Genomic DNA, 21,950 nt, shown 5'->3' on the forward strand with positions numbered 1-21,950 from the left:
ATACACTTGTTCAAAGGGTCCAAATGTTCAATACATAGCTGTGTAAAGATCAAAGAAAGGAAGAACACTTCATTCAAAATGTATGGATTAAACATGATCTCTTTATTACCTCAGACGTCGAAAATATTTGATGAAAAAACAGGTTGGAATAAGAAATTCTAAGCAATAAGCACATTCCCATGACAGTTCATAAGAGTACAAAACAGTAATAATTCTAAAAACCCGAAAAATTCAGCATTTTTGTAGGACTAAAAAATATCAAATCACTCGCTATTTTTTACTGAATTACTCGTTATTTTTTCTTACACATTTTGATGAACATTTTTTTCACTGACAAAACAGACACTCCTAATCCCCCAAAGCACCGTACGGCAGACTATACAAGCTACGGGTGTAGTATAAATATGAAGGTAGGTATGTTTGTTTTACATCTGAATCACCCCACAGTGTAGGTGCCTTACCTGATCTTCAAGTAACAGATCTATAAAAACAGGTGGCGGTTGTACTACGGCAGTCATGTTTTCTTCTGGGATAAAGTAGATAAATTATCAACCTATTAAAGATATTCTAAGTAAAACTGCTCTTCTTTTGTAATAATTATTTCACTTTTTGAGCCGAATCCCGAATAACAAAATTTCACCTCCCAAATCAGCAAACTAGAGGAGGAGATAGTGATGGGCCGAGTGAATGATTTTACTCGAGTGGACTCGAGTTTGACTTCACTCGAGTGCACTCGATTATTATTTTGTTCCACGATAAATTATCAACCTATTAAGGATACCTATTCTAAGTAAAACTGCTCTTCTTTTGTAATAATTATTTCACTTTTTGAGCCGAATAACCAAATTTCACCTCCCAAATCAGCAAACACGGTGTACGGTGTAGATTGAAAATGAAAATCGATTGCTACCTTCACCGATCGTAAACAAATTTTGATAAATGTGAAGGTAGCCATGTTTTTTTCCGCAACGCAAAAGACGTGACTTCAAGAAGCCAATCTAAAAGAAACGTGACTTGGAAAAAAAAAGCCACCCGGAATTTGAGCTTTTAAAATGAAAAGAATCTAGGCTTTTAACTTTTATCATAAAAAAAATCATATTTCTATTGAAATGATTATAGGTATCACAATTCATAAAAGGAATAAAGGAAAATGAAAAAAAAAATCTTGCAGTTTTGATTTCGTGCATCGTGCGAAAAGATTTGCGCAACGCGCAATGCCCAAGTTCGTTCTGTTCAAAAAAGAAAATACCGCCAAAATCAAATTTAAATCAAAATTCAAAATTAGTGTTTTTATGTTACTATATAGAAATTACCAACGATTCCTACCAACGAAACTACAAATTCGTCAGGGTGTGACAAAAGACAATGAAGCGATATTTTTTTTCAAAAAATCCCTTTTTTCCCTCCTAAAAAAAATCCCCAAAAATTTACCTTTTTAAAAAAAGAGAGAAAAATTGAACATTATATATTACTATTTTTACGTCAATTTCCATCGGCGTCTGTGGTATGGACGTGCAACTTGTAATCCTAATGTTTTTGCATGAGTGTGCTGACACTGGGTTCGCGCCCGAGGAATGGAATTTTTTTTTATTTGTTTGCCTCATTTTTTTTCTCTGTCACATGCTGTTTTCACTGACGACAAAAAAAGACCATGTTCGTAACTGCATTGCCCTAGCACTTTAAAAAAGTCCCTGAATCAGGAACTACTCGACACCTACCCTCCCCTGCCGAGTTCATCCCTGATGGCTGGTGATGAAAAGTCCAACGCTAGCTCCTCCGGTGGGTGTTCAGGCCTGGAGAGAGAAGACCCGCGTTGGAATCCGAAAGATGGCGAGAAGGAAGGAAATCTGACCAATCCTTTGAAAAGGTATTTGGAATTCTGTTCATTTCACGCATATGTGGTGTCAGCATGATTGCTGGTGGCCAATACCGAAAAGATTACACATCTCAAGGTAGAAACACACTGCTATCAAGTGAGGTGACTTGATGTTAGTTTGGCTGTCCTGAAAGATTACGTATAGGTACTATTATGGGAAAACTTTGAACTACATCTTTCTGACTTCCCATGACGTGACGTGATGGTGTTTCTACCTTCAGTATAATGTTCTGTTTGAATTTCCTCAAACTTCTCTCTGTTATTTCTCTTCTGGAATTCCGTTATTTCTTTCATCTCTTTTTTCCACGAGTGGCTAATAGATCAGTTGCGCTTACTTGGGTGATGTTTCAAAGTCATAGAGTAGGAAAAATGAGGACCAACGGAATTTTTCTTTTTCTTCTGTGGTAATGTGTTTCTACCTTCAGTATAATGTTCTGTTTGAATTTCCTCAAACGTCTTTCTGTTATTTCTCTTCTGGAATTCTGTTATTTCTTTCATCTCTTTTTTCCACGAGTGGCTAATAGATCAGTTGCGCTTACTTGGGCGATGTTTCAAAGTCATAGAGTAGGAAAAATGAGGACCAACGGAATTTTTCTTTTTCTTCTACGACTTCCAGATACAGAGATAAATCGATTTAAAAAATACCGGTAAATCGTGAAATCTGACGTCACAACTCTTTGAACTTTTTCATTAGAACGGCAATTAAAAATTGAATTTTCGACCTTTTAAAGACCTTTTTCGGAGTTTTGACCTCAGATTTGGATTTTTCACAACTTTTTACGTAGGAATCGACATTTTATTAAAAATATTTAGTAGATTTAAATTTTTCACTAGGTACTTTTTACGTAGGAATTGACCATTTATTTATAATTTTTACCCATTTGCAACTCCTCCATTATTTGAAGAAGCTATTCTGCCCTCCGATACCGAGTGCACCCCGTATTCCAATCACTGACCCGAAAAAACTTCGACTGACGGAAACCTCCGGTGTGCAAGACCAATGTGATTCCCACATGGTCACGCTGGTTGCTCAAATTGTATCCTTTTTTGTGTTTGTATACTCAAAATAAGGGCTTTTCCCGCTTGTTTCAGACCTTTCAACAATGAGCTGGTGATTTCGGAAGCTTTCAAGAGAGCGCGCTTAGCTTTCTCGTTCTATCAAAAATCCAACGAGAATAATGACACCAAGGTATGCTCTTATCTCATGCTCTTATCTCATGAGGTCAGTAAACTCTTAAACTGAGAAAAAAGGGGCCCTAAATCAAACTATTATAATTTGATGAAAGGCCCAAAATCAAGATGTGTTTTGATATACAGTATGCCAAACAGTATTGTTTTGTACAAAGCTTATGGTACCTGACATCAATGTGATTTCTCAATTTGTTCTAGCCTAGGTATAGATACGATTTTATGGTATCTTAAAAAAAAAAAAAAAAAAAAAAAAAAAAAAGAGGTTTGACAGAGGGAACTGTATCTGCTATGGTCTTATCCTCCCGAAATCGAAGAGAGAAGGAAGACAGGATAGGAGAAAGCCAGCCGTTCCGAGAACGAACATTATCCCATCAGGATAAAATCCGCCCCGGGCGGCAATCGAACCCGCGGCTTAGCGCTTACAAGGCAGACGCACTACCAACTAAGCTAACTAGACTGGCTTATGATATCTTTAGGCTTAAAGAAATTGAGAAATCACATGCTAAACAGATTTTTTTCTTTATTCCAGACGACTGAAACTTCAGATATTCAAATGGACATGGTATCAAGTACGTGTAAATCTGCTGAGGAGTTTATTCTACCAGATGATATTACTCCAGAATTTCCAACTAGAAGTAAGTTGATACGCCTTGAACGCAAACATTTAGAATAGAACAGTTGCATTTGGGTAAAAATTATGAATAAAAGGTTGATTCCGACGTAAAAAGTTGTGAAAAATCTGAGGTCAAAACTCTGAAACAGTTACTTTAAAAGGTTGAAAATTCAAATTCTTTTTGCCGTTCGAAGGAAAAAGCTCAGAGTTGTGACGTCAGAGTTTAAGAAATGCACAGAAACACACTGTGTAGAATCACTCAGTTTGTTCATTTCACACATTTATTTCAGTCTCACCACCAAGGGACGAACCAAGGCCAGTTCTGCCCGATAATACGATTGAGGATAATGATTTGATATGCATATCAGATGACGATGATGAAGTTATGGTACTGAGTGAAGATGAGAAGACTAACGTTGTACAGAAGGTGGAAAAAGAAGATGAGGAAATAAAGGTAAGAAACTTTTTTTTTAATGGGTAGATTTAAATATCTCTTTCTCGATCTTTATAATTTTGATGGTTAGAGCCGGTTGTTTTTTTTTTTTTTTTTTTTTTTTTTTTTTTTTTTTTTTTTTTTTTTTTTTTTTTTTTTTGATGTAGGGGCAAACAGCCCTAAAGGAATCCCACCATAAAGACAAATTTGCACTCGTTTTTCAATTGCAAATATTTCAACGGGTTACTTTCTAGTGTTGATCCAACACCTAAATGGGAAGTACTGTGTCTCTTATCGCCCATCTGATGAGGGACATACACGGGATGGGCATGCTACGACACAGACCACATGTTGTTTCATTGCCACGAAATAAAAACGGCTGTAAAACGCTCGCTTTTTTCTTCTTTTTTTTTTTTAAACCCCTCTAGAAAAGGGAAATAGGCTTGAGAAGACGAAAAAAGGAAGAATTTTGACCGTGGATGTTTCATTTCCAGGTGGTGGACGCCAAGCTGACCAACCACTGGACCGTCAGATCCCATCACGACGCTATCATTCCCGTGGTGTCTATCTACGAGGTGCCCGTACCGTGGGTCCTGGGGGCGACCGTTAGGCGCATTTATAAACCTGAGGTAGCTTAGTTACCTTGCAGGGTAGCACGCCTTCCTTGTCAACGCTAGGAAGCGGGTTCGATTCCCGTCCAGGTCGGACTTAAGACTCCGTTCTCGGAAATGCCGACTTTCTCCTATCTTGTCGTTCTCACTTCGATTTCAGAACGATGAGACCCCCAGTAGTTACCGTTTCCCTCTACCAAAAAAGTAAAGTGCCAGCAAATTCTGCAGATAAACTGCTCCCCAAGTCAACAAATAAAAGTAAACCGCCACCGTCAGTACCCGTTGATACAGATAAACTACTCTCCAAGTCAACAAATAAAAGTAAACCGCCACCTACAGTACCCGTTGATTTAAACCAGTCCATTTCTATTCACCCAGCCTGGATGGATGCTAGTATACAGAAGAGGAAAAATCTTTTCCTTAAAGTTCTGAGAACTTACGCCCAACAGTACCATTCGAAGTAAAGTGCCAGCAAATTCTGCAGATAAACTGCTCCCCAAGTCAACAAATAAAAGTAAACCGCCACCGTTAGTACCCGTTGATACAGATAAACTGCTCCCCAAGTCAACAAATAAAAGTAAACCGCCACCTACAGTACCCGTTGATTTAAACCAGTCCGTTTCTGTTCACCCAGCCTGGATGGATGCTAGTATACAGAAGAGGAAAAATCTTTTCCTTAAAGTTCTGAGAACTTACGCCCAACAGTACCATTCGCCTTCAAATGACAATCATTTCTATAGGTAAGTGACCGTTAGACGCATTTATAAATCTGAGGTAGCTTAGTTACCTTGCAGGGTAGCACGTCTTCCTTGTCAACGCTATGAAGCGGGTTCGATTCCCGTCCAGGTCGGACTTAATCCTCCGTTCTTGGAAATGCCGACTTTCTCCTATCTTGTCGTTCTCACTTCGATTTCAGAACGATGAGACCCCCAGTAGTTACCGTTTCCCTCTACCAAACTTTTTGAATAATAATTAAAAAATATATGTCAAAAATTTGACTTGGTGTACAGTTTATTGAGGAATGAAATTGTGATAAGTTGGTTTCCCAGATATCTAGTGTGTTATTATGTTAAGGCGGTCTCTTCTTGATCCCTTGTGTGGCGCGCCCATTTTTGTTTGGGACTATTGCAGTGCATACCTAGTGTAAGAGATTCATCTACTTATATTTTTGCATTCCCGTGTCCCCAGATATTATCTGGAAGAGCTGATGAATCAATTTCAACTCCCCGAACTTCGTCGCCTGTACATCAAAACCAAAATGAAACTGCTGAAGAAGTCCCTCAATCAGGAACTACTCGACACCTTCCCTCCCCTGCCGAGTCCATCCCTGATGGCTGGTGATGAAAAGTCCAACGCTAGCTCCTCCGGTGGGTGTTCAGGCCTGGAGAGAGAAGACCCGCGTTCGAATCCGAAAGATGGCGAGAAGGAAGGAAATCTGACCAATCCTTTGAAAAGGTATTTGGAATTCTGTTCATTTCACGCATATGTGGTGTCAGCATGATTGCTGGTGGCCAATACCGAAAAGATTACACATCTCAAGGTAGAAACACACTGCTATCAAGTGAGGTGACTTGATGTTAGTGTGGCTGTCCTGAAAGATTACGTATAGGTACTATTATGGGAAAACTTTGAACTACATCTTTCTGACTTCCCATGACGTGACGTGATGGTGTTTCTACCTTCAGTATAATGTTCTGTTTGAATTTCCTCAAACTTCTCTCTGTTATTTCTCTTCTGGAATTCCGTTATTTCTTTCATCTCTTTTTTCCACGAGTGGCTAATAGATCAGTTGCGCTTACTTGGGTGATGTTTCAAAGTCATAGAGTAGGAAAAATGAGGACCAACGGAATTTTTCTTTTTCTTCTACGACTTCCAGATAGATACAGAGATAAATCGATTTAAAAAATACCGGTAAATCGTGAAGTTTGACGTCACGGCATACGCTCCTGTAGGCAATGACGTCATAATTCATTACTCCCGCTTCGTTTGTTTGTGCGCAGTTTGACGTGAAATCTGACGTCACAACTCTTTGAACTTTTTCATTAGAACGGCAATTAAAAAGTACATCTTGATGTTGTTGTTGTTTTTAGCGGCTTTATCTTTCGCCGAATGGTGATGGCAGATGTACATCTTGATATTAGGTATTGGTGCTTTATTTAGACTGTCGAATTAGGGCATTTAGTCCCCTTATATCGTGGCCTTGATTACTACGATTTGGATTTTTCACAACTTTTTACATAGGAGTCGACCATTTATTTATAATTTTTACCCATTTGCAACTCCTCCATTATTCGAAGAAGCTACTCTGTCCTCCGATACCGAGTGCACCCCGTATTCCAATCACTGACCCGAAAAAACTTCGACTGACGGAAAGTGGACCCAATACCTCCGGTGTGCAAGACCAATGTGATTCTCACATGGTCACGCTGGTTGCTCAAATTGTATCCTTTTTTGTGTTTGTATACTCAAAATAAGGGCTTTTCCCGCTTGTTTCAGACCTTTCAACAATGAGCTGGTGATTTCGGAAGCTTTCAAGAGAGCGCGCTTAGCTTTCTCGTTCTATCAAAAATCCAACGAGAATAATGACACCAAGGTATGCTCTTATCTCATGCTCTTATCTCATGAGGTCAGTAAACTCTTAAACTGAGAAAAAAGGGGCCCTAAATCAAACTATTATAATTTGATGAAAGGCCCAAAATCAAGATGTGTTTTGATATACAGTATGCCAAACAGTATTGTTTTGTACAAAGCTTATGGTACCTGACATCAATGTGATTTCTCAATTTGTTCTAGCCTAGGTATAGATACGATTTTATGGTATCTTAAAAAAAAAAAAAAAAAAAAAAAAAAAAAAAGAGTTTTCAAAGGGGAACTGTATCTGCTATGGTCTTATCCTCCCGAAATCGAAGAGAGAAGGAAGACAGGATAGGAGAAAGCCAGCCGTTCCGAGAACGAACATTATCCCATCAGGATAAAATCCGCCCCGGGCGGCAATCGAACCCGCGGCTTAGCGCTTACAAGGCAGACGCACTACCAACTAAGCTAACTAGACTGGCTTATGATATCTTTAGGCTTAAAGAAATTGAGAAATCACATGCTAAACAGATTTTTTTCTTTATTCCAGACGACTGAAACTTCAGATATTCAAATGGACATGGTATCAAGTACGTGTAAATCTGCTGAGGAGTTTATTCTACCAGATGATATTACTCCAGAATTTCCAACTAGAAGTAAGTTGATACGCCTTGAACGCAAACATTTAGAATAGAACAGTTGCATTTGGGTAAAAATTATGAATAAAAGGTTGATTCCGACGTAAAAAGTTGTGAAAAATCTGAGGTCAAAACTCTGAAACAGTTACTTTAAAAGGTTGAAAATTCAAATTCTTTTTGCCGTTCGAAGGAAAAAGCTCAGAGTTGTGACGTCAGAGTTTAAGAAATGCACAGAAACACACTGTGTAGAATCACTCAGTTTTTTCTCCTTCTTCCTCGCCCTCTCTCAGTACAAATCCTTCCTCTCCCCTGTCTAGCGTCTCTTCCCCTCTCCCTATCTCTCCTGTGATATCTCCCCCACTTAAACAAGAACCTTCCCCTCTCAAGACTGAGCAACCTAAAGCCACTAAACCCAAGTCTAGACTGCCATCTACTCCCACCTCAAAAAATAAACAGCCCCAAAGTCTTTCCGAAAACGTGCCATCTGATACCGAACTAAAAACTGAACTGCCCCAAACCCCTGTGCCATCTTCACCAACGACACAAACCCAAGTCTAGACTGCCATCTACTCCCACCTCAAAAAATACACTGCCCCAAAGTCTTTCCGAAAACGTGCCATCTGATACCGAACTAAAAACTGAACTGCCCCAAACCCCTGTGCCATCTTCACCAACGACAAACAAAAGTGGACTGCCCGCCTCCAAGACTGCACTGCCACGCTCCAAGCCTGCCAAAAAGAAACTGCCCAAGATCCCCAAGAGAGCGATGAAACTGACGGAAATGCTGACCGCTTATGTATCCTCCCTCCCTTCCATTCCTTCCATTCTGAAAAGCAATTTGCAACCTGGTTCTACAAGTACGAGTAAACCACCACCTAGTCCTAGAACTAGACTGCCAGATGAAAGTAAACTGCCAACCGACTCGATAGATAAAAGTACACTGCCATCTGTCTCTACAGATGCGAATAAACTGGTTGCCACTTCTACAGATGGAAGTAAACCGCCACAGGTTTCTACAGGGAGAAAAGCTAAAGTACTCGGTACGCCAGTCGTTGAAAATAAAGTGCCAAGTTGTAAAACAGAGAGTAGTGGAAGTATACTGATACTTCCCATATGTACAAAGATAATAGAAGGGAAACCTCTCAATACTTCATTTGAAATTAAGCTGACACCAATTACCGATAAAAGTAAAGTGCCAGCAAATTCTGCAGATAAACTGCTCCCCAAGTCAACAAATAAAAGTAAACCGCCACCGTTAGTACCCGTTGATACATGTGTGGAGATGATCAAAGAGGTATGATTTTTATCCTGAACGGATATAGTTCGTTCTTGGAACGGGTGGCTTCCTTCTCTCCGATTTCGGGACGATAAGACCTTAGCAGTTACAGTTCCCTCTGTCAAACCCAAACCTCTTTTTAATAAGCCAGTCTAGTCAGTTTGGAGGAGAGCGCGCCTATCTTGTAAGAGCTCTTAAGGAGTGTCCACACATAGTCGACCCCGACTGAAAACGTTATGCCTCGATAACATAGATTCATCTTGTAGATTGACGGCATCGAATATATGTGTGGACACAGCCTTATGATAAAACTATAAACAGTTGGTAAAACGTAAATTATGAAATTTTAATGAAGAACTCTATTAAACCTCTTGACTAAAATCAAGTACTAATCAATACGTCCCTATCCAAACTAACAAACCACTTTCCGGTGTCTTTTGCATTTCAGCCATCTGCTCTCTCACTGGACGGATCTGAAGTGACGCCTAGTACTGCACAAAACTCCCCCGTTCCTACTTACTCTGTGATACCCATTAACAATCCCCTTATGAAAGGTCTGGACATGGTTATGCCCTTGGAGAATACCACAGCAGTTCCTGCCGAAATAACCAGTCCCAAGCCTGTGAAAAATTCTAGTCCTGTGAAAGAAGTGAAGAACTTGATAGATAAAATTACTTCAATTTCACAGAGGGGCAAATGCCGACCAATATTACCTCGCCCAGCTGCCACATCTGTGAAAAGCCCCTTACTCTCTAAACATCTCAATACAAAAGGTGATACTGTAAGAACTACGAATGAACTCACAGCAAGTTCCAAAACAGAAGCAAATACAATTGTAAGAACTTCTAAAGAGCAACTAACAACAGGAAGTTCCAACACAGGACAAAACTCTTCGAATAACCAGTCAGCAAGGAATAGTTCTGAAGATTATGTGACAACTCTTCGTAGAAAGATTGAAGCAATAACTACTTCCAATCCGAAAGCTGCAAAAAAAGCAAGACCTAAGAAAGCTGCAAACGTGAGTAGTTCTAGGAATGAAAACACAAATGCAGAATCAAATAGGACAGGCCCTAGCACATCTGACCCCATTCAAATCAGCAGTGACGTAAGCTTACGACCTTTAGTGGGAAAACCCAATGGGGGAAGTTTGGATCTCATGCCATCAGCAGCAGATTCAAAGAGCGAACCCCAAACCAACATCATTTCTAACAGTGAGTTAGAAATTAAAATTAGTTCTGTGTTTAGTATGGCTCAGCAAAGGAGTGAAATGATCTCTCCTAAAAGTGCGACTCTAAACAGGGTCTTGGGAACTATTGCTGAATTGGAAAAGCCCATTCAGACCAGTTCAGTCAGCAGTGGATCAACAGGAAGTACTATTAAGTCTAGTTCAGTCAGCAGTGATTCGACAGAAAGAACTATTAAGTCTAGTTCAGTCAGTAGTGATTCAACAGGAAAGACTAAGTCTAGTTCAGTCAGTAGTGATTCAACAGGAAGAACTACTAAGTCTAGTTCAGTCAGCAGTGATTCAACAGGAAGAACTATTAAGTCTAGTTCAGTCAGCAGTGATTCGACAGAAAGAAGGACTAAGTCTAGTTCAGTCAGTAGTGATTCAACAGGAAGAACTACTAAGTCCAGTTCAGTCAGCAGTGATTCAACAGGAAGGACTATTAAGTCTAGTTCAGTCAGCAGTGATTCAACAGGAAGAACCATTAAGTCTAGTTCAGTCAGCAGTGATTCAACAGGAAGGACTATTAAGTCTAGTTCAGTCAGCAGTGATTCAACAGGAAGAACTATTAAGTCTAGTTCAGTCAGCAGTGATTCAACAGGAAGAACTACTAAGTCTAGTTCAGTCAGCAGTGATTCAACAGGAAGGACTATTAAGTCTAGTTCAGTCAGCAGTGATTCAACAGGAAGAACTATTAAGTCTAGTTTAGTCAGCAGTGATTCAACAGGAAGAACTATTAAGTCTAGTTCAGTCAGCAGTGCTGCTCCAGTGATAATGATCTCAGATGATGAAGATGAAGACCTTATTGTCCTCTCGTAGCAGATAGAATTGGCCGGAATGTGTGACCAACCTCAGTGGTGTAATACTTGGTACAGTGGACTTTGGATCTGGAGGTTGGTGATTCAAATCCAAGGCAAAATAGGCAAATCTTTGTGACAAACATTCATGTTTTAACACAACTAAAATTTCCGTTGTTTTTTATCCTCAGGTTGTGTAATACCTACCTACGTTCTCAGGTATTGTAACAATAGATCAGTTGCGCTTACTTGGGTGATGTTTCAAAGTCATAGCGCAGGAAAAATGAGGACCAACGGAACTTTTTTTTTCTTCTACGACTTCTAGATACCGAGATAAATCGATTTTAAAAAATACCGGTAAATCGTGAAGTTTGACGTCACGGCATACGCTCCCGTAGGCGATGACGTCATAATTTATGACTCCCGCTTCATTTGTTTGTGCGCAAGCGTTTCTGTGCATTTTGACGTGAAATCTGACGTCACAACTCTTTGACCTTTGTCATTAGAACGGCAATTAAAAATTGAATTTTCGACCTTTTACTTTTTCGGAGTTTTGGCCTCAGATTTGGATTTTTTACAACTTTTTACGTAGGAATCGACCTTTTATTAATAATATTTTCCCAATTGCAACTCCTCCATTGAAAAACGCAAAGTATATGTACAATTTTTGTATGTACGTGTATAGCTTGTGTTTCTACCTATGACTGATTTATCACTATTATTTTCATTATAGTGCTACTTTTTTTTGCTGAAAATAAATAATATTTTTATTTCTTTTGTTATATTTTACATAATTATTTGTTGTTACCTTTTCTGTTATCTACCCAAGGTTCCAATCGTATTAACTTTGAATCTCAAAATTTAATACACTTGTTCAAAGGGTCATTGGACAACAAGCTGTGTAAAGATCAAAGAAAGAAAGAAATGAAGAACACTTTTCATTCATAATGTATGGATTAAACATGATCTCTTTATTAACTCAGACGTCGAAAAAATTTGATGAAAAAACAGGTTGGAATAAGAAATTCTAAGCAATAAGCACATTCCCATGACAGTTCATAAGAGTACAAAACAGTAATAATGAGGATAAAATCCGCCCCTTGCGGGAATAGAACCCGCGGCCTAGCGCTTACAAGGCAGACGCACTACCAACTAAGCTAACTAGACTGGCTTATAGTATCTTTAGGCTAAAAGAAATTGAGAAATCACATGCTAAACAGATTTTTTTCTTTATTCCAGACGACTGAAACTTCAGATATTCAAATGGACATGGTATCAAGTACGTGTAAATTTGCTGAGGAGTTTATTCTACCAGATGATATTACTCCAGAATTTCCAACTAGAGGTAAGTTGATACGCCTTGAACGCAAACATTTAGAATAGAACAGTTGCATTTGGGTAAAAATTATGAATAAAAGGTTGATTCCGACGTAAAAAGCTGTGAAAAATCTGAGTTGACCTCAACTCTGAAACAGTCACTTTAAAAGGTTGAAAATTCAAATTCTTTTTGCCGTTGGAAGGAAAAAGCTCTGAGTTGTGACGTCAGAGTTTAAGAAACACACTGTGTAGAATCACTCAGTTTGTTCATTTAACACATTTATTTCAGTCTCACCACCAAGGGACGAACCAAGGCCAGTTCTGCCCGATAATACTATTGAGGATGATTTGATATGCATATCAGATGACGATGATGAAGTTATGGTACTGAGTGAAGATGAGAAGACGAACGTTGTACAGAAAGTGGAAAAAGAAGATGAGGAAATAAAGGTAAGAAACTTTTTTAAAAAATGGGTAGATTTAAAAATTTCTTTCTCGATCTCTATAATTTTGATGGTTAGAACCGCTTGTTGTTGTTGTTGTTGTTTTTTTTTTTTTTTTTAGACTTCAGTTTACCTCCGTATACAAAAAGCCCAATCTGAGGATTAGATGTAGGGGCAAACAGCCCTAAAGGAATCCCACCATAAAGACAAATTTGCACTCGTTTTTCAATTGCAAATATTTCAACGGGTTACTTTCTAGTGTTGACCCAACACCTAAAATGGGAAGTACTGTGTCTCTTATCGTCCATCTGATGAGGGACATACACGGGATGGGCATGCTACGACACAAACCACGCGTTGTTTCATTGCCACGAAATAAAAACGGCGGTAAAACGCTCGCTTTTCTTCTTCTTCTTTTTTAAAGCCCTTTAGAAAAGGGAAATGGGCTTGAGAAGACGAAAAAAGGACGAATTTTGACCGTGGATGTTTCATTTCCAGGTGGTGGACGCCAAGCTAACCAACCACTGGACCGTCAGATCCCATCACGACGCTATCATTCCCGTGGTGTCTATCTACGAGGTGCCCGTACCGTGGGTCCTGGGGGAACCCAAGTGCTTCAAATACGATAGCGAACGGGATACGGAGCCTGAACCTATGGGAGATTCCGTGCTGGTCAAGCTGGTGGGTGACAGTGTGGAGATGATCAAAGAGGTATGATTTTTATCCTGAACGGATATAGTTCGTTCTCGGAACGGCTGGCTTCCTTCCCTCCGATTTCGGGACGATAATAATAATAGTGTTTATTTATACTGCTCGCATAGGACTGAAAAGTCCCTTTACTCCAGCAGTAGGCTACTACTATTATTGTGGTCAAATTCTCAAAATATATATTGAGGATAAAATTCCATACCTCGGCTGGGATTGAACCCACGCCCTCCTGTTTACCAGGCGAGCGCCTTGACCACTACACCACCGAGGCAGGATGAGACCTTGGCAGTTACAGTTCTTTCCATCAAACCCAAACCTCTTTTTGATAAGCCAATCTAGTCTGCTTGGAGGAGAGCGCGCCTGTCTTGTAAGAGCTATTAAGGAGTGTCCACACATAGTCGACCCCGTCGATCGACGTCGACTGACAACGTTATGCCTCGATAACATAGATTCAACCTGCCTAGGTGGTGTAGTGGTCAAAGGGCTCGCCTGGTAAACAGGAGGGCGTGGGTTCAATCCCAGTCGAGGTATGGAATTTTATCCTCAATATAATTTGAGAATTACAATAATAGTAGTAGCCTACTGCTGGAGTAAAGGGACTTTTCAGTCTATGTGATCAGTATAGATAAGCACTATTATTATTATTATTATTATTCACCTTGTGGATTGACGGCGTCGAATATGTGTGGACACAGCTTTATGATAAAAAATAAAAATATAAACAGTTGGTAAAACGTAAATTATGAAATTTTAATAAAGAACTCTATTAAACCTCTTGACTAAAATCAAGTACTAATCAATACGTCCCTATCCAAACTAACAAACCACTTTCCGGTGTCTTTTGATGGTAATATACATGATATCTCATCGGACTCGTTGGCTCAAGTGATTGAAATAGGAGCCACAGTCTGGAATAAATGAGAGAATATGAAAATACAGAGGGTTTGGAATTAAAAATTAGGCCCCAAAAACAAGATCTTCCTAATTTAGGTACCTACCTACATTTTTCCAGGGATTGAACCCATGCCCTCCTGATTTCTGGCTGAGGTCGGTGGTGAGTGACTAGACTACCAGAAAAAGAATTGACCTATACTGGAAACAACAGAGATCTGAAGTCAAATAAAACCATATAGAAAGGTTTTGGCATCAGGTTACTGAACTCAAATACTTACACCCTCAGTGTGACTGGTCCAAGCTTTGCATCAGATGCCTTGCTCAACTTTTCACTGAATGCCAGAATCAAGTTCTCCGCTCTCTCAGGATTTATCTGAAGAAAAAAAAGAAAATATTTCTACCTATTCATTAAAAAGATAACATAACAGTGATAACCTAATCTAGAGAGAAATAATTTACATCTCATTATAAAACATAAATGCTGCTAAACTGATAAATTACCTAATATAAGTAAAATTTTCTTTTGGCAATAAGTTGAAATGGTTAGTCTTCCTTGATGTTTTTTTTTCCAATATGATAAAAATAATAGGTATTGATTTTAATTATTTTGGACCTCACTGATTACTTTCACCCTCAACCAAGAGTTAAGATTAGGTGATCAAAAAGTACCTGTCTCCTAGATCTTCTTCAAGGACCCATCTTGTAAGGACTTCCCTACAGTAAATAAGAACTTTCATCTTCAGCAACAGGTTGGTTTTTGGGTAAGTTGTGAGTTCATCAATAGGCAGATGGAGAAAGCAGGTTGTTGACTAGATAATAAAATGCTTATCTGTTAACCCATCGGTACTTGTGCAGAAGTCACGTCCGTGGAATATTGCTACCAAAGGAACTGGCACGAACAAGCAGTGACCCTGGTTATTATAGGGTTAGGTTAAGTGCAAGAAAGAGCTTTTCTTTTCCACAGATGTGACTTCTGCATAATTACCAAATCTGAATGTTGTCTCGTCTTTCTGTTACAGAATAACCCATTTTAACACTTTCATCCAAACACATGCTGAAATATGGAGACAATTGACACTTATTAGCGCTTACAAGGCAGACGCACTACCAACTAAGCTAACTAGACTGGCTTATGATATCTTTAGGCTTAAAGAAATTGAGAAATCACATGCTAAACAGATTTTTTTCTTTATTCCAGACGACTGAAACTTCAGATATTCAAATGGACATGGTATCACCCCATCAGGATAAAATCTCTAGGACAAACCGTTCTTGAGATATTTTGTATACCACCTTTTCCCATAAATTTAAACCTGTAGTATGTACGTACGTACAGACCATGGGCTAAAAACCACTTTTTTGACATCTGGGGATCCCAAAACGGATATTTCCAACCGTTTCCCAATTTTGAAAATTTGGACCGATTGCAATACTTTCATTTACCTACTAGTATAGCTCGCTATACTGTAGTAATAGAAAGTAAAAAACAACGTTAATAGCGACTTTTTGCAACCAAAGTTAGAGTTCCGTTAACTGAACTCTTTAACGTTATTTGATGAAAACTCGTTTCTACACTTGCGCAGAAACAAGTTTAATATCTAATTTTTTTGAGTTTCAAGCAAAAGATTTGACCTCGAGAGACTATAATAAGGTATAGAGTTATAGAGTTTCTTACCATCAATAATGAACGCTTCAATCTGGTTAGGGTTCAGATCCAGCTCCTTCTGTATCATATCAAAACTCATCTCGGTCTTCGTCTCAGCCAGTTGCATGAACGTGAGTAGACGCATCTTCCGCAAGTTTTCCTGATGATCCAGACCTAGTGGGGTTGAGAGAAAAATGGTTATTACAAAACGTGAAATTCAATCCGTAGTTACGTTGGTTCCGCGTCTACCTTGGAAATGATAGGCCGCGGGTTCCCGGGACAGACTTCATCCTGAACAGATAAAATGTTCGTTCTCGGAACAGCTGGATTTCTCCTATCCTGTTTTCCTTCTCTCTTCGCTTTCGAGACGATAAGAACTTGGCAGCTATAGTTCCCTGGATCTTGTAATTATTACAGTTCTCTCTATCAAAAGTAGCACCCTTTTTAGAGCCTCTTTTACAATCTAATTATTATTTTAAGTCTGGCTGGAGAACTTTAAACAAGGAGGATAGATATCAGCGCGGAATTTCCCTTGATAAAAAAATAGCAAAGGTTTGAGAGCAAAGTGCATCCACTTGAAAAAAAAATAAAAAAAAATGTAGCCAATAGCCAAAACGACTTAAATGTCAGCTCAGAGCAACAAGTCCTAGAGCTGATTACTCTGGAAGAAACGCCAGACACGTCTGATTACTCACCAAGCTTGTTAACAATATACTCCTTGTGTTGTTTGTAGAAGTCCTGGTACGTGTTCACTTTCTCAGACACGAAAATGTTCAGCAAATCATGAATTAGTTCTCCTTCAAGAAACTTGACAGGTTTGAGTGTCAACAGGGGATGCAGTAGGAAAGTGTTCGGGTCAGCTAGAGCAGCCAGGATGCAAGCCTGGGCATCCTCACGAGCCTGGGAGGCGTTCTCGGCTGTGTAGGTCGAGAGTAGCTCGATCATAACCTTGGCAGCTATCTTACCATCAATAATGAACGCTTCAATCTGGTTAGGGTTCAGATCCAGCTCCTTCTGTATCATATCAAAACTCATCTCGGTCTTCGTCTCAGCCAGTTGCATGAACGTGAGTAGACGCATCTTCCGCAGGTTTTCCTGATGATCCAGACCTGAGAGTTGAGAGAAAAATGGTTGTAACAAAACGTGAAATTCAATCCCTAGTTAGGTTGGTACCGCGTCTACCTTGGAAATGATAGGCCGCGGGTTCCCGGGACAGACTTCACCCTGAACAGATAAAATGTTCGTTCTCGGAACAGCTGGATTTCTCCTATCCTGTCTTCCTTCTCTCTTCGCTTTCGAGACGATAAGAACTTGTCAGCTATAGTTCCCTGGATCTTGTAATTATTACAGTTCTCCCTATCAAAAGTAGCACCCTTTTTAGAGCCTCTTTTACAATCTAATTATTTAAGTCTGGCTGGAGGACTTTAAACAAGGAGGATAGATATCAGCGCGGAATTTCCCTTGATAAAGAAATAGCAAAGGTTTGAGAGCAAAGTGCATCCACTTGAAAAAAAAAAAAAATGTAGCCAAAACGACTTAAATTCAGCTCAGAGCAATAAGTCCTAGAGCTGATTACTCTGGAAGAAACGCCAGACACGTCTGATTACTCACCAAGCTTGTTAACAATATACTCCTTGTGCTGTTTGTAGAAGTCCTGGTACGTGTTCACTTTCTCAGCCACGAAAATGTTCAGCAAATCATGAATTAGTTCTCCTTCAAGAAACTTAACCGGTTTCAGTGTCAACAGGGGATGCAGTAGGAAAGTGTTCGGGTCAGCTAGAGCAGCTAGGATGCAAGCCTGGGCATCCTCACGAGCCTGGGAGGCGTTCTCGGCTGTGTAGGTCGAGAGTAGCTCGATCATAACCTTGGCAGCTAGCTCACTGGGGAGGAGAAATGAAAAAGTAACAATTTGTGGATTGTACAGATATATATCTTTAGGTTGAGAGTCTGTTTTTTACTCAACCATAGATGTGAGCATAATAAAGGTCAAACCAGTCAGTAAAATGTATAATATTCTTCCTACAATTAATTCACTAATTTCCCCTCTTACCTCTGTTTGGAATGTACAGATATATAGATGGGGGATACATTATTCATAATATTAGATTCTTTAGTGAAGTGAGTCTGGCTGAGGGACTATAAACAGTGAGTCTGGCTGAGGGACTATAAACAGAGAGTAGATCAGCGTCTAGCTAGGGGACTGTAAACAGGGAGAAGACTAGCTCAAATTTCCTCACGCTATATCAATATCGAAGGTTGAGTGCGAACGGCATCCCTCCCACTCGGAAAATTTTGTTTAGCCAAAACCAGTTGGCCTCAAAGCAACCACTCTAAAGCTGATTGAGAGGCCGACGACAAACGCTGACCCCATCTGAACATGGGAAAAGGCAAAGAAGAAGAAGAAGATTAAATTCTTTAGTGAGACATAAGCTCTAGGTGTATTAAATCTCTAAAGCAGCATCCACACCATTGCCAATCAATGTTTTTCCTTCTTGGGGTGGTTGGAACTATTCTGCATTATTTCAAGACAAATTCTTTTACATACAATCCACCATAGAATGAAAATTTCTACTATTATACTGGAATTTAAACCTAGCACCTTTAGGTTGAGAGTATTGATGGGTAAATACCTGGGTACTTATTTTTGGGGTAAATACCCTGAGTATTTACCCGGGTAATTTATAAATACCCGGGTATTTTCAAGAAGCGCCTCAGTTGAATTGTGCCCGGGAAATTAAAAAAAAATCAAGTGACAATGTTTTTTGTTTATTTTTCTTCTTTTTTAAAAATACCCGGGTATTTACCCACCCTAGGGGTGGATAAATACCCGGGTAAATACCCAATTTTTATTTACCCACCCAGTGGGTATTTACCCACGACCCATCACTAGTTGAGAGTCTGTTTTTTACTCAACCACAGATGTGGGCATAATAAAGGTCAAACCAGTCAGTAAAATGTATAATATTCTTCCTACAATTAATTCACTAATTTCCCCTCTTACCTCTGTTTGGAATCTACAATTATACTGGAATTTAAACCTAGTATCTTTAGGTTGAGAGTCTGTTCTTTACTCAACCACAGATGTGGGCATAATAAAGGTCAAACAAGTAAGTAAGTAAAATGTATAATATTCTTCCTACAATTAATTCACTAATCTCCCCTCTTACCTCTGTTTGGAAGCAAGCAGGGCCTGGTGAAGGAGACGTAACAGTTTCTGCATTTGTTCATTTGACGGAGGACACTGAGAGAACTGCTGTTTCAAATGGTCCACGTCTTTGAACACAGACTTGATTTGGTCTGCATTCTGAGCAATCTGTACTGTTTGGAAGCAAGCAGGGCCTGATGAAGGAGACGTAACAGTTTCTGCATTTGTTCATTCGACGGAGGACACTGAGAGAACTGCTGTTTCAAATGGTCCACGTCTTTGAACACAGACTTGATTTGGTCTGCATTCTGAGCAATCTGTACCAGGTGGTAATACACGTGATATCTCATCGGACTTGTTGGCTCAAGTGATTGAAATAGGAGCCACAGTCTGGAATAAATGAGAAAATATGAAAATACAGAGGGTTTGGAATTAAAAATTAGGCCCCAAAAACAAGATCTTCCTAATTTACGTACCTACCTACATTTTTCCTGGGATTGAACCCATGCCCTCCTGATTTCTGGCTAAGGTCAGTGGTGAGTGACTAGAATACCAGAAAAAGAATTGACCTACACTGCAAACAACAGAGATCTGAAGTCAAAACCATATAGAAAGGTTTTGGCATCAGGTTAATGCAAATACTTACACCCTCAGTGTGACTGGTCCAAGCTTTGCATCAGATGCTTTGCTCAACTTTTCACTGAATGCCAGAATCAAGTTCTCCGCTCTTTCAGGATTTATCTGAAGAAAAAAAAAAAGAAAATATTTCTATTCATTAAAAAGATAACATAACAGTGATAACCTAATCTAGAGAGAAATAATTTACATCTCATTATAAAACATAAATGCTGCTAAACTGATAAATTACCTAATATAAGTAAAATTTTCTTTTGGCAATAAGTTGAAATGGTTAGTCTTCCTTGATGTTTTTTTTTTTCCAATATGATAAAAATAATAGGTATTGATTTTAATTATTTTGGACCTCACTGATTACTTTCACCCTCAACCAAGAGTTACTTACAAGAACTAGCATGGATACAATAGAGTTGAGGACACTTTCAATGTCAGCTTCATTGGCATCTTGGAAACAGGCATCACAAACACCGATAATTTTGTGCAGATCATCTTCAATGCCTTTGGTAGATTTCTCATCTGAAATTTCAGCTCCAAGATTTTTCAAATATACTCTAAGTTCCAGAGCCTGAAAATAAACAAAACAGAGTATTTATTCAGAAGTCACAACAATGAAAAAGAGACCTACTTTTCTTGTTTGAACTAACTCTGTCACTGCTCAAATAGTGAAAGCTCCTTTTTGAGATTAACCTAACCCTATAATAACACTAGTCACCACTGCTCATATGTGACAGGTCCTTTTTGCAGCAATTTTATATTGATGTGACTTTTGAGAAAGTTCTGAAGAAAACATTTTAGTTTAATCAGACCATCAGTGTAGTATGATTGCCAGCCTAGTTAGCTTAGTTGGTAGTGCGTCTGCCTTATAAGCACTAGGCTGCGGGTTTGATTCCCGCCCAGGGCAGATTTTATCCTGATGGGATAATGTTCGTTCTTGGAACGGCTGACTTTCTCCTATCCTGTCTTCCTTCTCTCTTCGATTTCGGTTTAATAAGACCATCAGTGTAGTGTAATTGCCAGCCTTGTTAGCTTAGTTGGTAGTGCGTCTGCCTTATAAGTGCTAGGCTGCGGGTTTGATTCCCGCCCAGGGCAGATTTTATCCTGATGAGATAATGTTTGTTCTTGGAACGGCTGGCTTTCTCCTATCCTGTCTTCCTTCTCTCTTCGATTTCGAAACGATAAGACTAAAGCAGTTAAAAAAAGTGTAGTATAAATATGAAGGTAGGTATGTTTGTTTTACATCTGAATCACCCCACAGTGTAGGTGCCTTACCTGATCTTCAAGTAACAGATCTATAAAAACAGGTGGCGGTTGTACTACGGCAGTCATGTTTTCTTCTGGGATAAAGTAGATAAATTATCAACCTATTAAAGATATTCTAAGTAAAACTGCTCTTCTTTTGTAATAATTATTTCACTTTTTGAGCCGAATCCCGAATAACAAAATTTCACCTCCCAAATCAGCAAACTAGAGGAGGAGATAGTGATGGGCCGAGTGAATGATTTTACTCGAGTGGACTCGAGTTTGACTTCACTCGAGTGCACTCGATTATTATTTTGTTCCACTCGAGTGGAAAAACTATTCATTGGGTTCTCTGACCCGAGCTCACTCGCGCACTCGCCACATATTATTGCAACATACAAGTTTCTATTCGAGTACAAATCTATTCGGTTCAGAAAACTATTCGCTTGTGAACGAGTTGAATGATTCCACTACCCCCCTCTCCGCCCTCTTGCCTCTTACTAGGATGATACTGAATTGATGATCGATGATGATGAATGATGATGATGAATGCAAGAAGAGACTGAAGGAGGGGAGGGGTATAGTGGTATACCCGTAATGCCGAGGAGAGTTTCCGAACGAAAACCCCGAATATCAGCGACTCGCTCAGCTACTCGCCGACTCTCGAGTGAGAAATCTGGGCCAGGTGT

General features: G+C 39.3%; 3 protein-coding genes and 1 long non-coding RNA gene across 4 annotated transcripts; 2 read left to right on the top strand and 2 right to left on the bottom strand.

Moving 5' to 3' along the window:
* Positions 1-494: 494 nt before the first annotated feature.
* On the bottom strand, positions 495-902 carry LOC113466912. The gene is made up of 2 exons (XR_003391165.1): positions 769-902; positions 495-553 (listed from the first exon to the last, which is right to left on the bottom strand). It is a non-coding gene; the product is annotated as an uncharacterized LOC113466912 (long non-coding RNA).
* A 786-nt stretch (positions 903-1,688) lies between these two features.
* LOC113466914 lies at positions 1,689-13,711 on the top strand. The gene is made up of 11 exons (XM_026822703.1): positions 1,689-1,867; positions 2,969-3,065; positions 3,597-3,702; positions 3,971-4,134; positions 4,608-4,723; positions 5,174-5,464; positions 5,913-6,179; positions 7,221-7,317; positions 7,849-7,954; positions 12,841-13,001; positions 13,493-13,711. The coding sequence occupies exons 1-11, from the start codon at positions 1,743-1,745 to the stop codon at positions 13,709-13,711; spliced, it is 1,749 nt and encodes a 582-aa protein (XP_026678504.1). The 5' UTR covers positions 1,689-1,742.
* Positions 9,213-11,362, top strand: LOC113466911 (dentin sialophosphoprotein-like). Its single transcript, XM_026822696.1, has 2 exons — positions 9,213-9,230; positions 9,661-11,362. Exons 1-2 carry the CDS (start codon positions 9,219-9,221, stop codon positions 11,254-11,256), a joined length of 1,608 nt encoding a protein of 535 aa, XP_026678497.1. The 5' UTR covers positions 9,213-9,218; the 3' UTR covers positions 11,257-11,362.
* Positions 13,712-16,194: 2,483 nt separating the features above from the next.
* LOC103507982 (eukaryotic translation initiation factor 3 subunit M) lies at positions 16,195-21,513 on the bottom strand. Its single transcript, XM_026822705.1, has 8 exons — positions 21,292-21,513; positions 20,408-20,587; positions 20,033-20,127; positions 19,704-19,776; positions 19,409-19,554; positions 17,853-18,121; positions 16,937-17,350; positions 16,195-16,415 (listed from the first exon to the last, which is right to left on the bottom strand). The coding sequence occupies exons 1-8, from the start codon at positions 21,346-21,348 to the stop codon at positions 16,195-16,197; spliced, it is 1,455 nt and encodes a 484-aa protein (XP_026678506.1). The 5' UTR covers positions 21,349-21,513.
* Between the last annotated feature and the right edge of the window lie 437 nt (positions 21,514-21,950).

This window comes from Diaphorina citri, unplaced genomic scaffold (genome assembly GCF_000475195.1).
Source record: "Diaphorina citri unplaced genomic scaffold, Diaci psyllid genome assembly version 1.1 scaffold356, whole genome shotgun sequence".
Taxonomy (NCBI): domain Eukaryota; kingdom Metazoa; phylum Arthropoda; class Insecta; order Hemiptera; family Psyllidae; genus Diaphorina; species Diaphorina citri.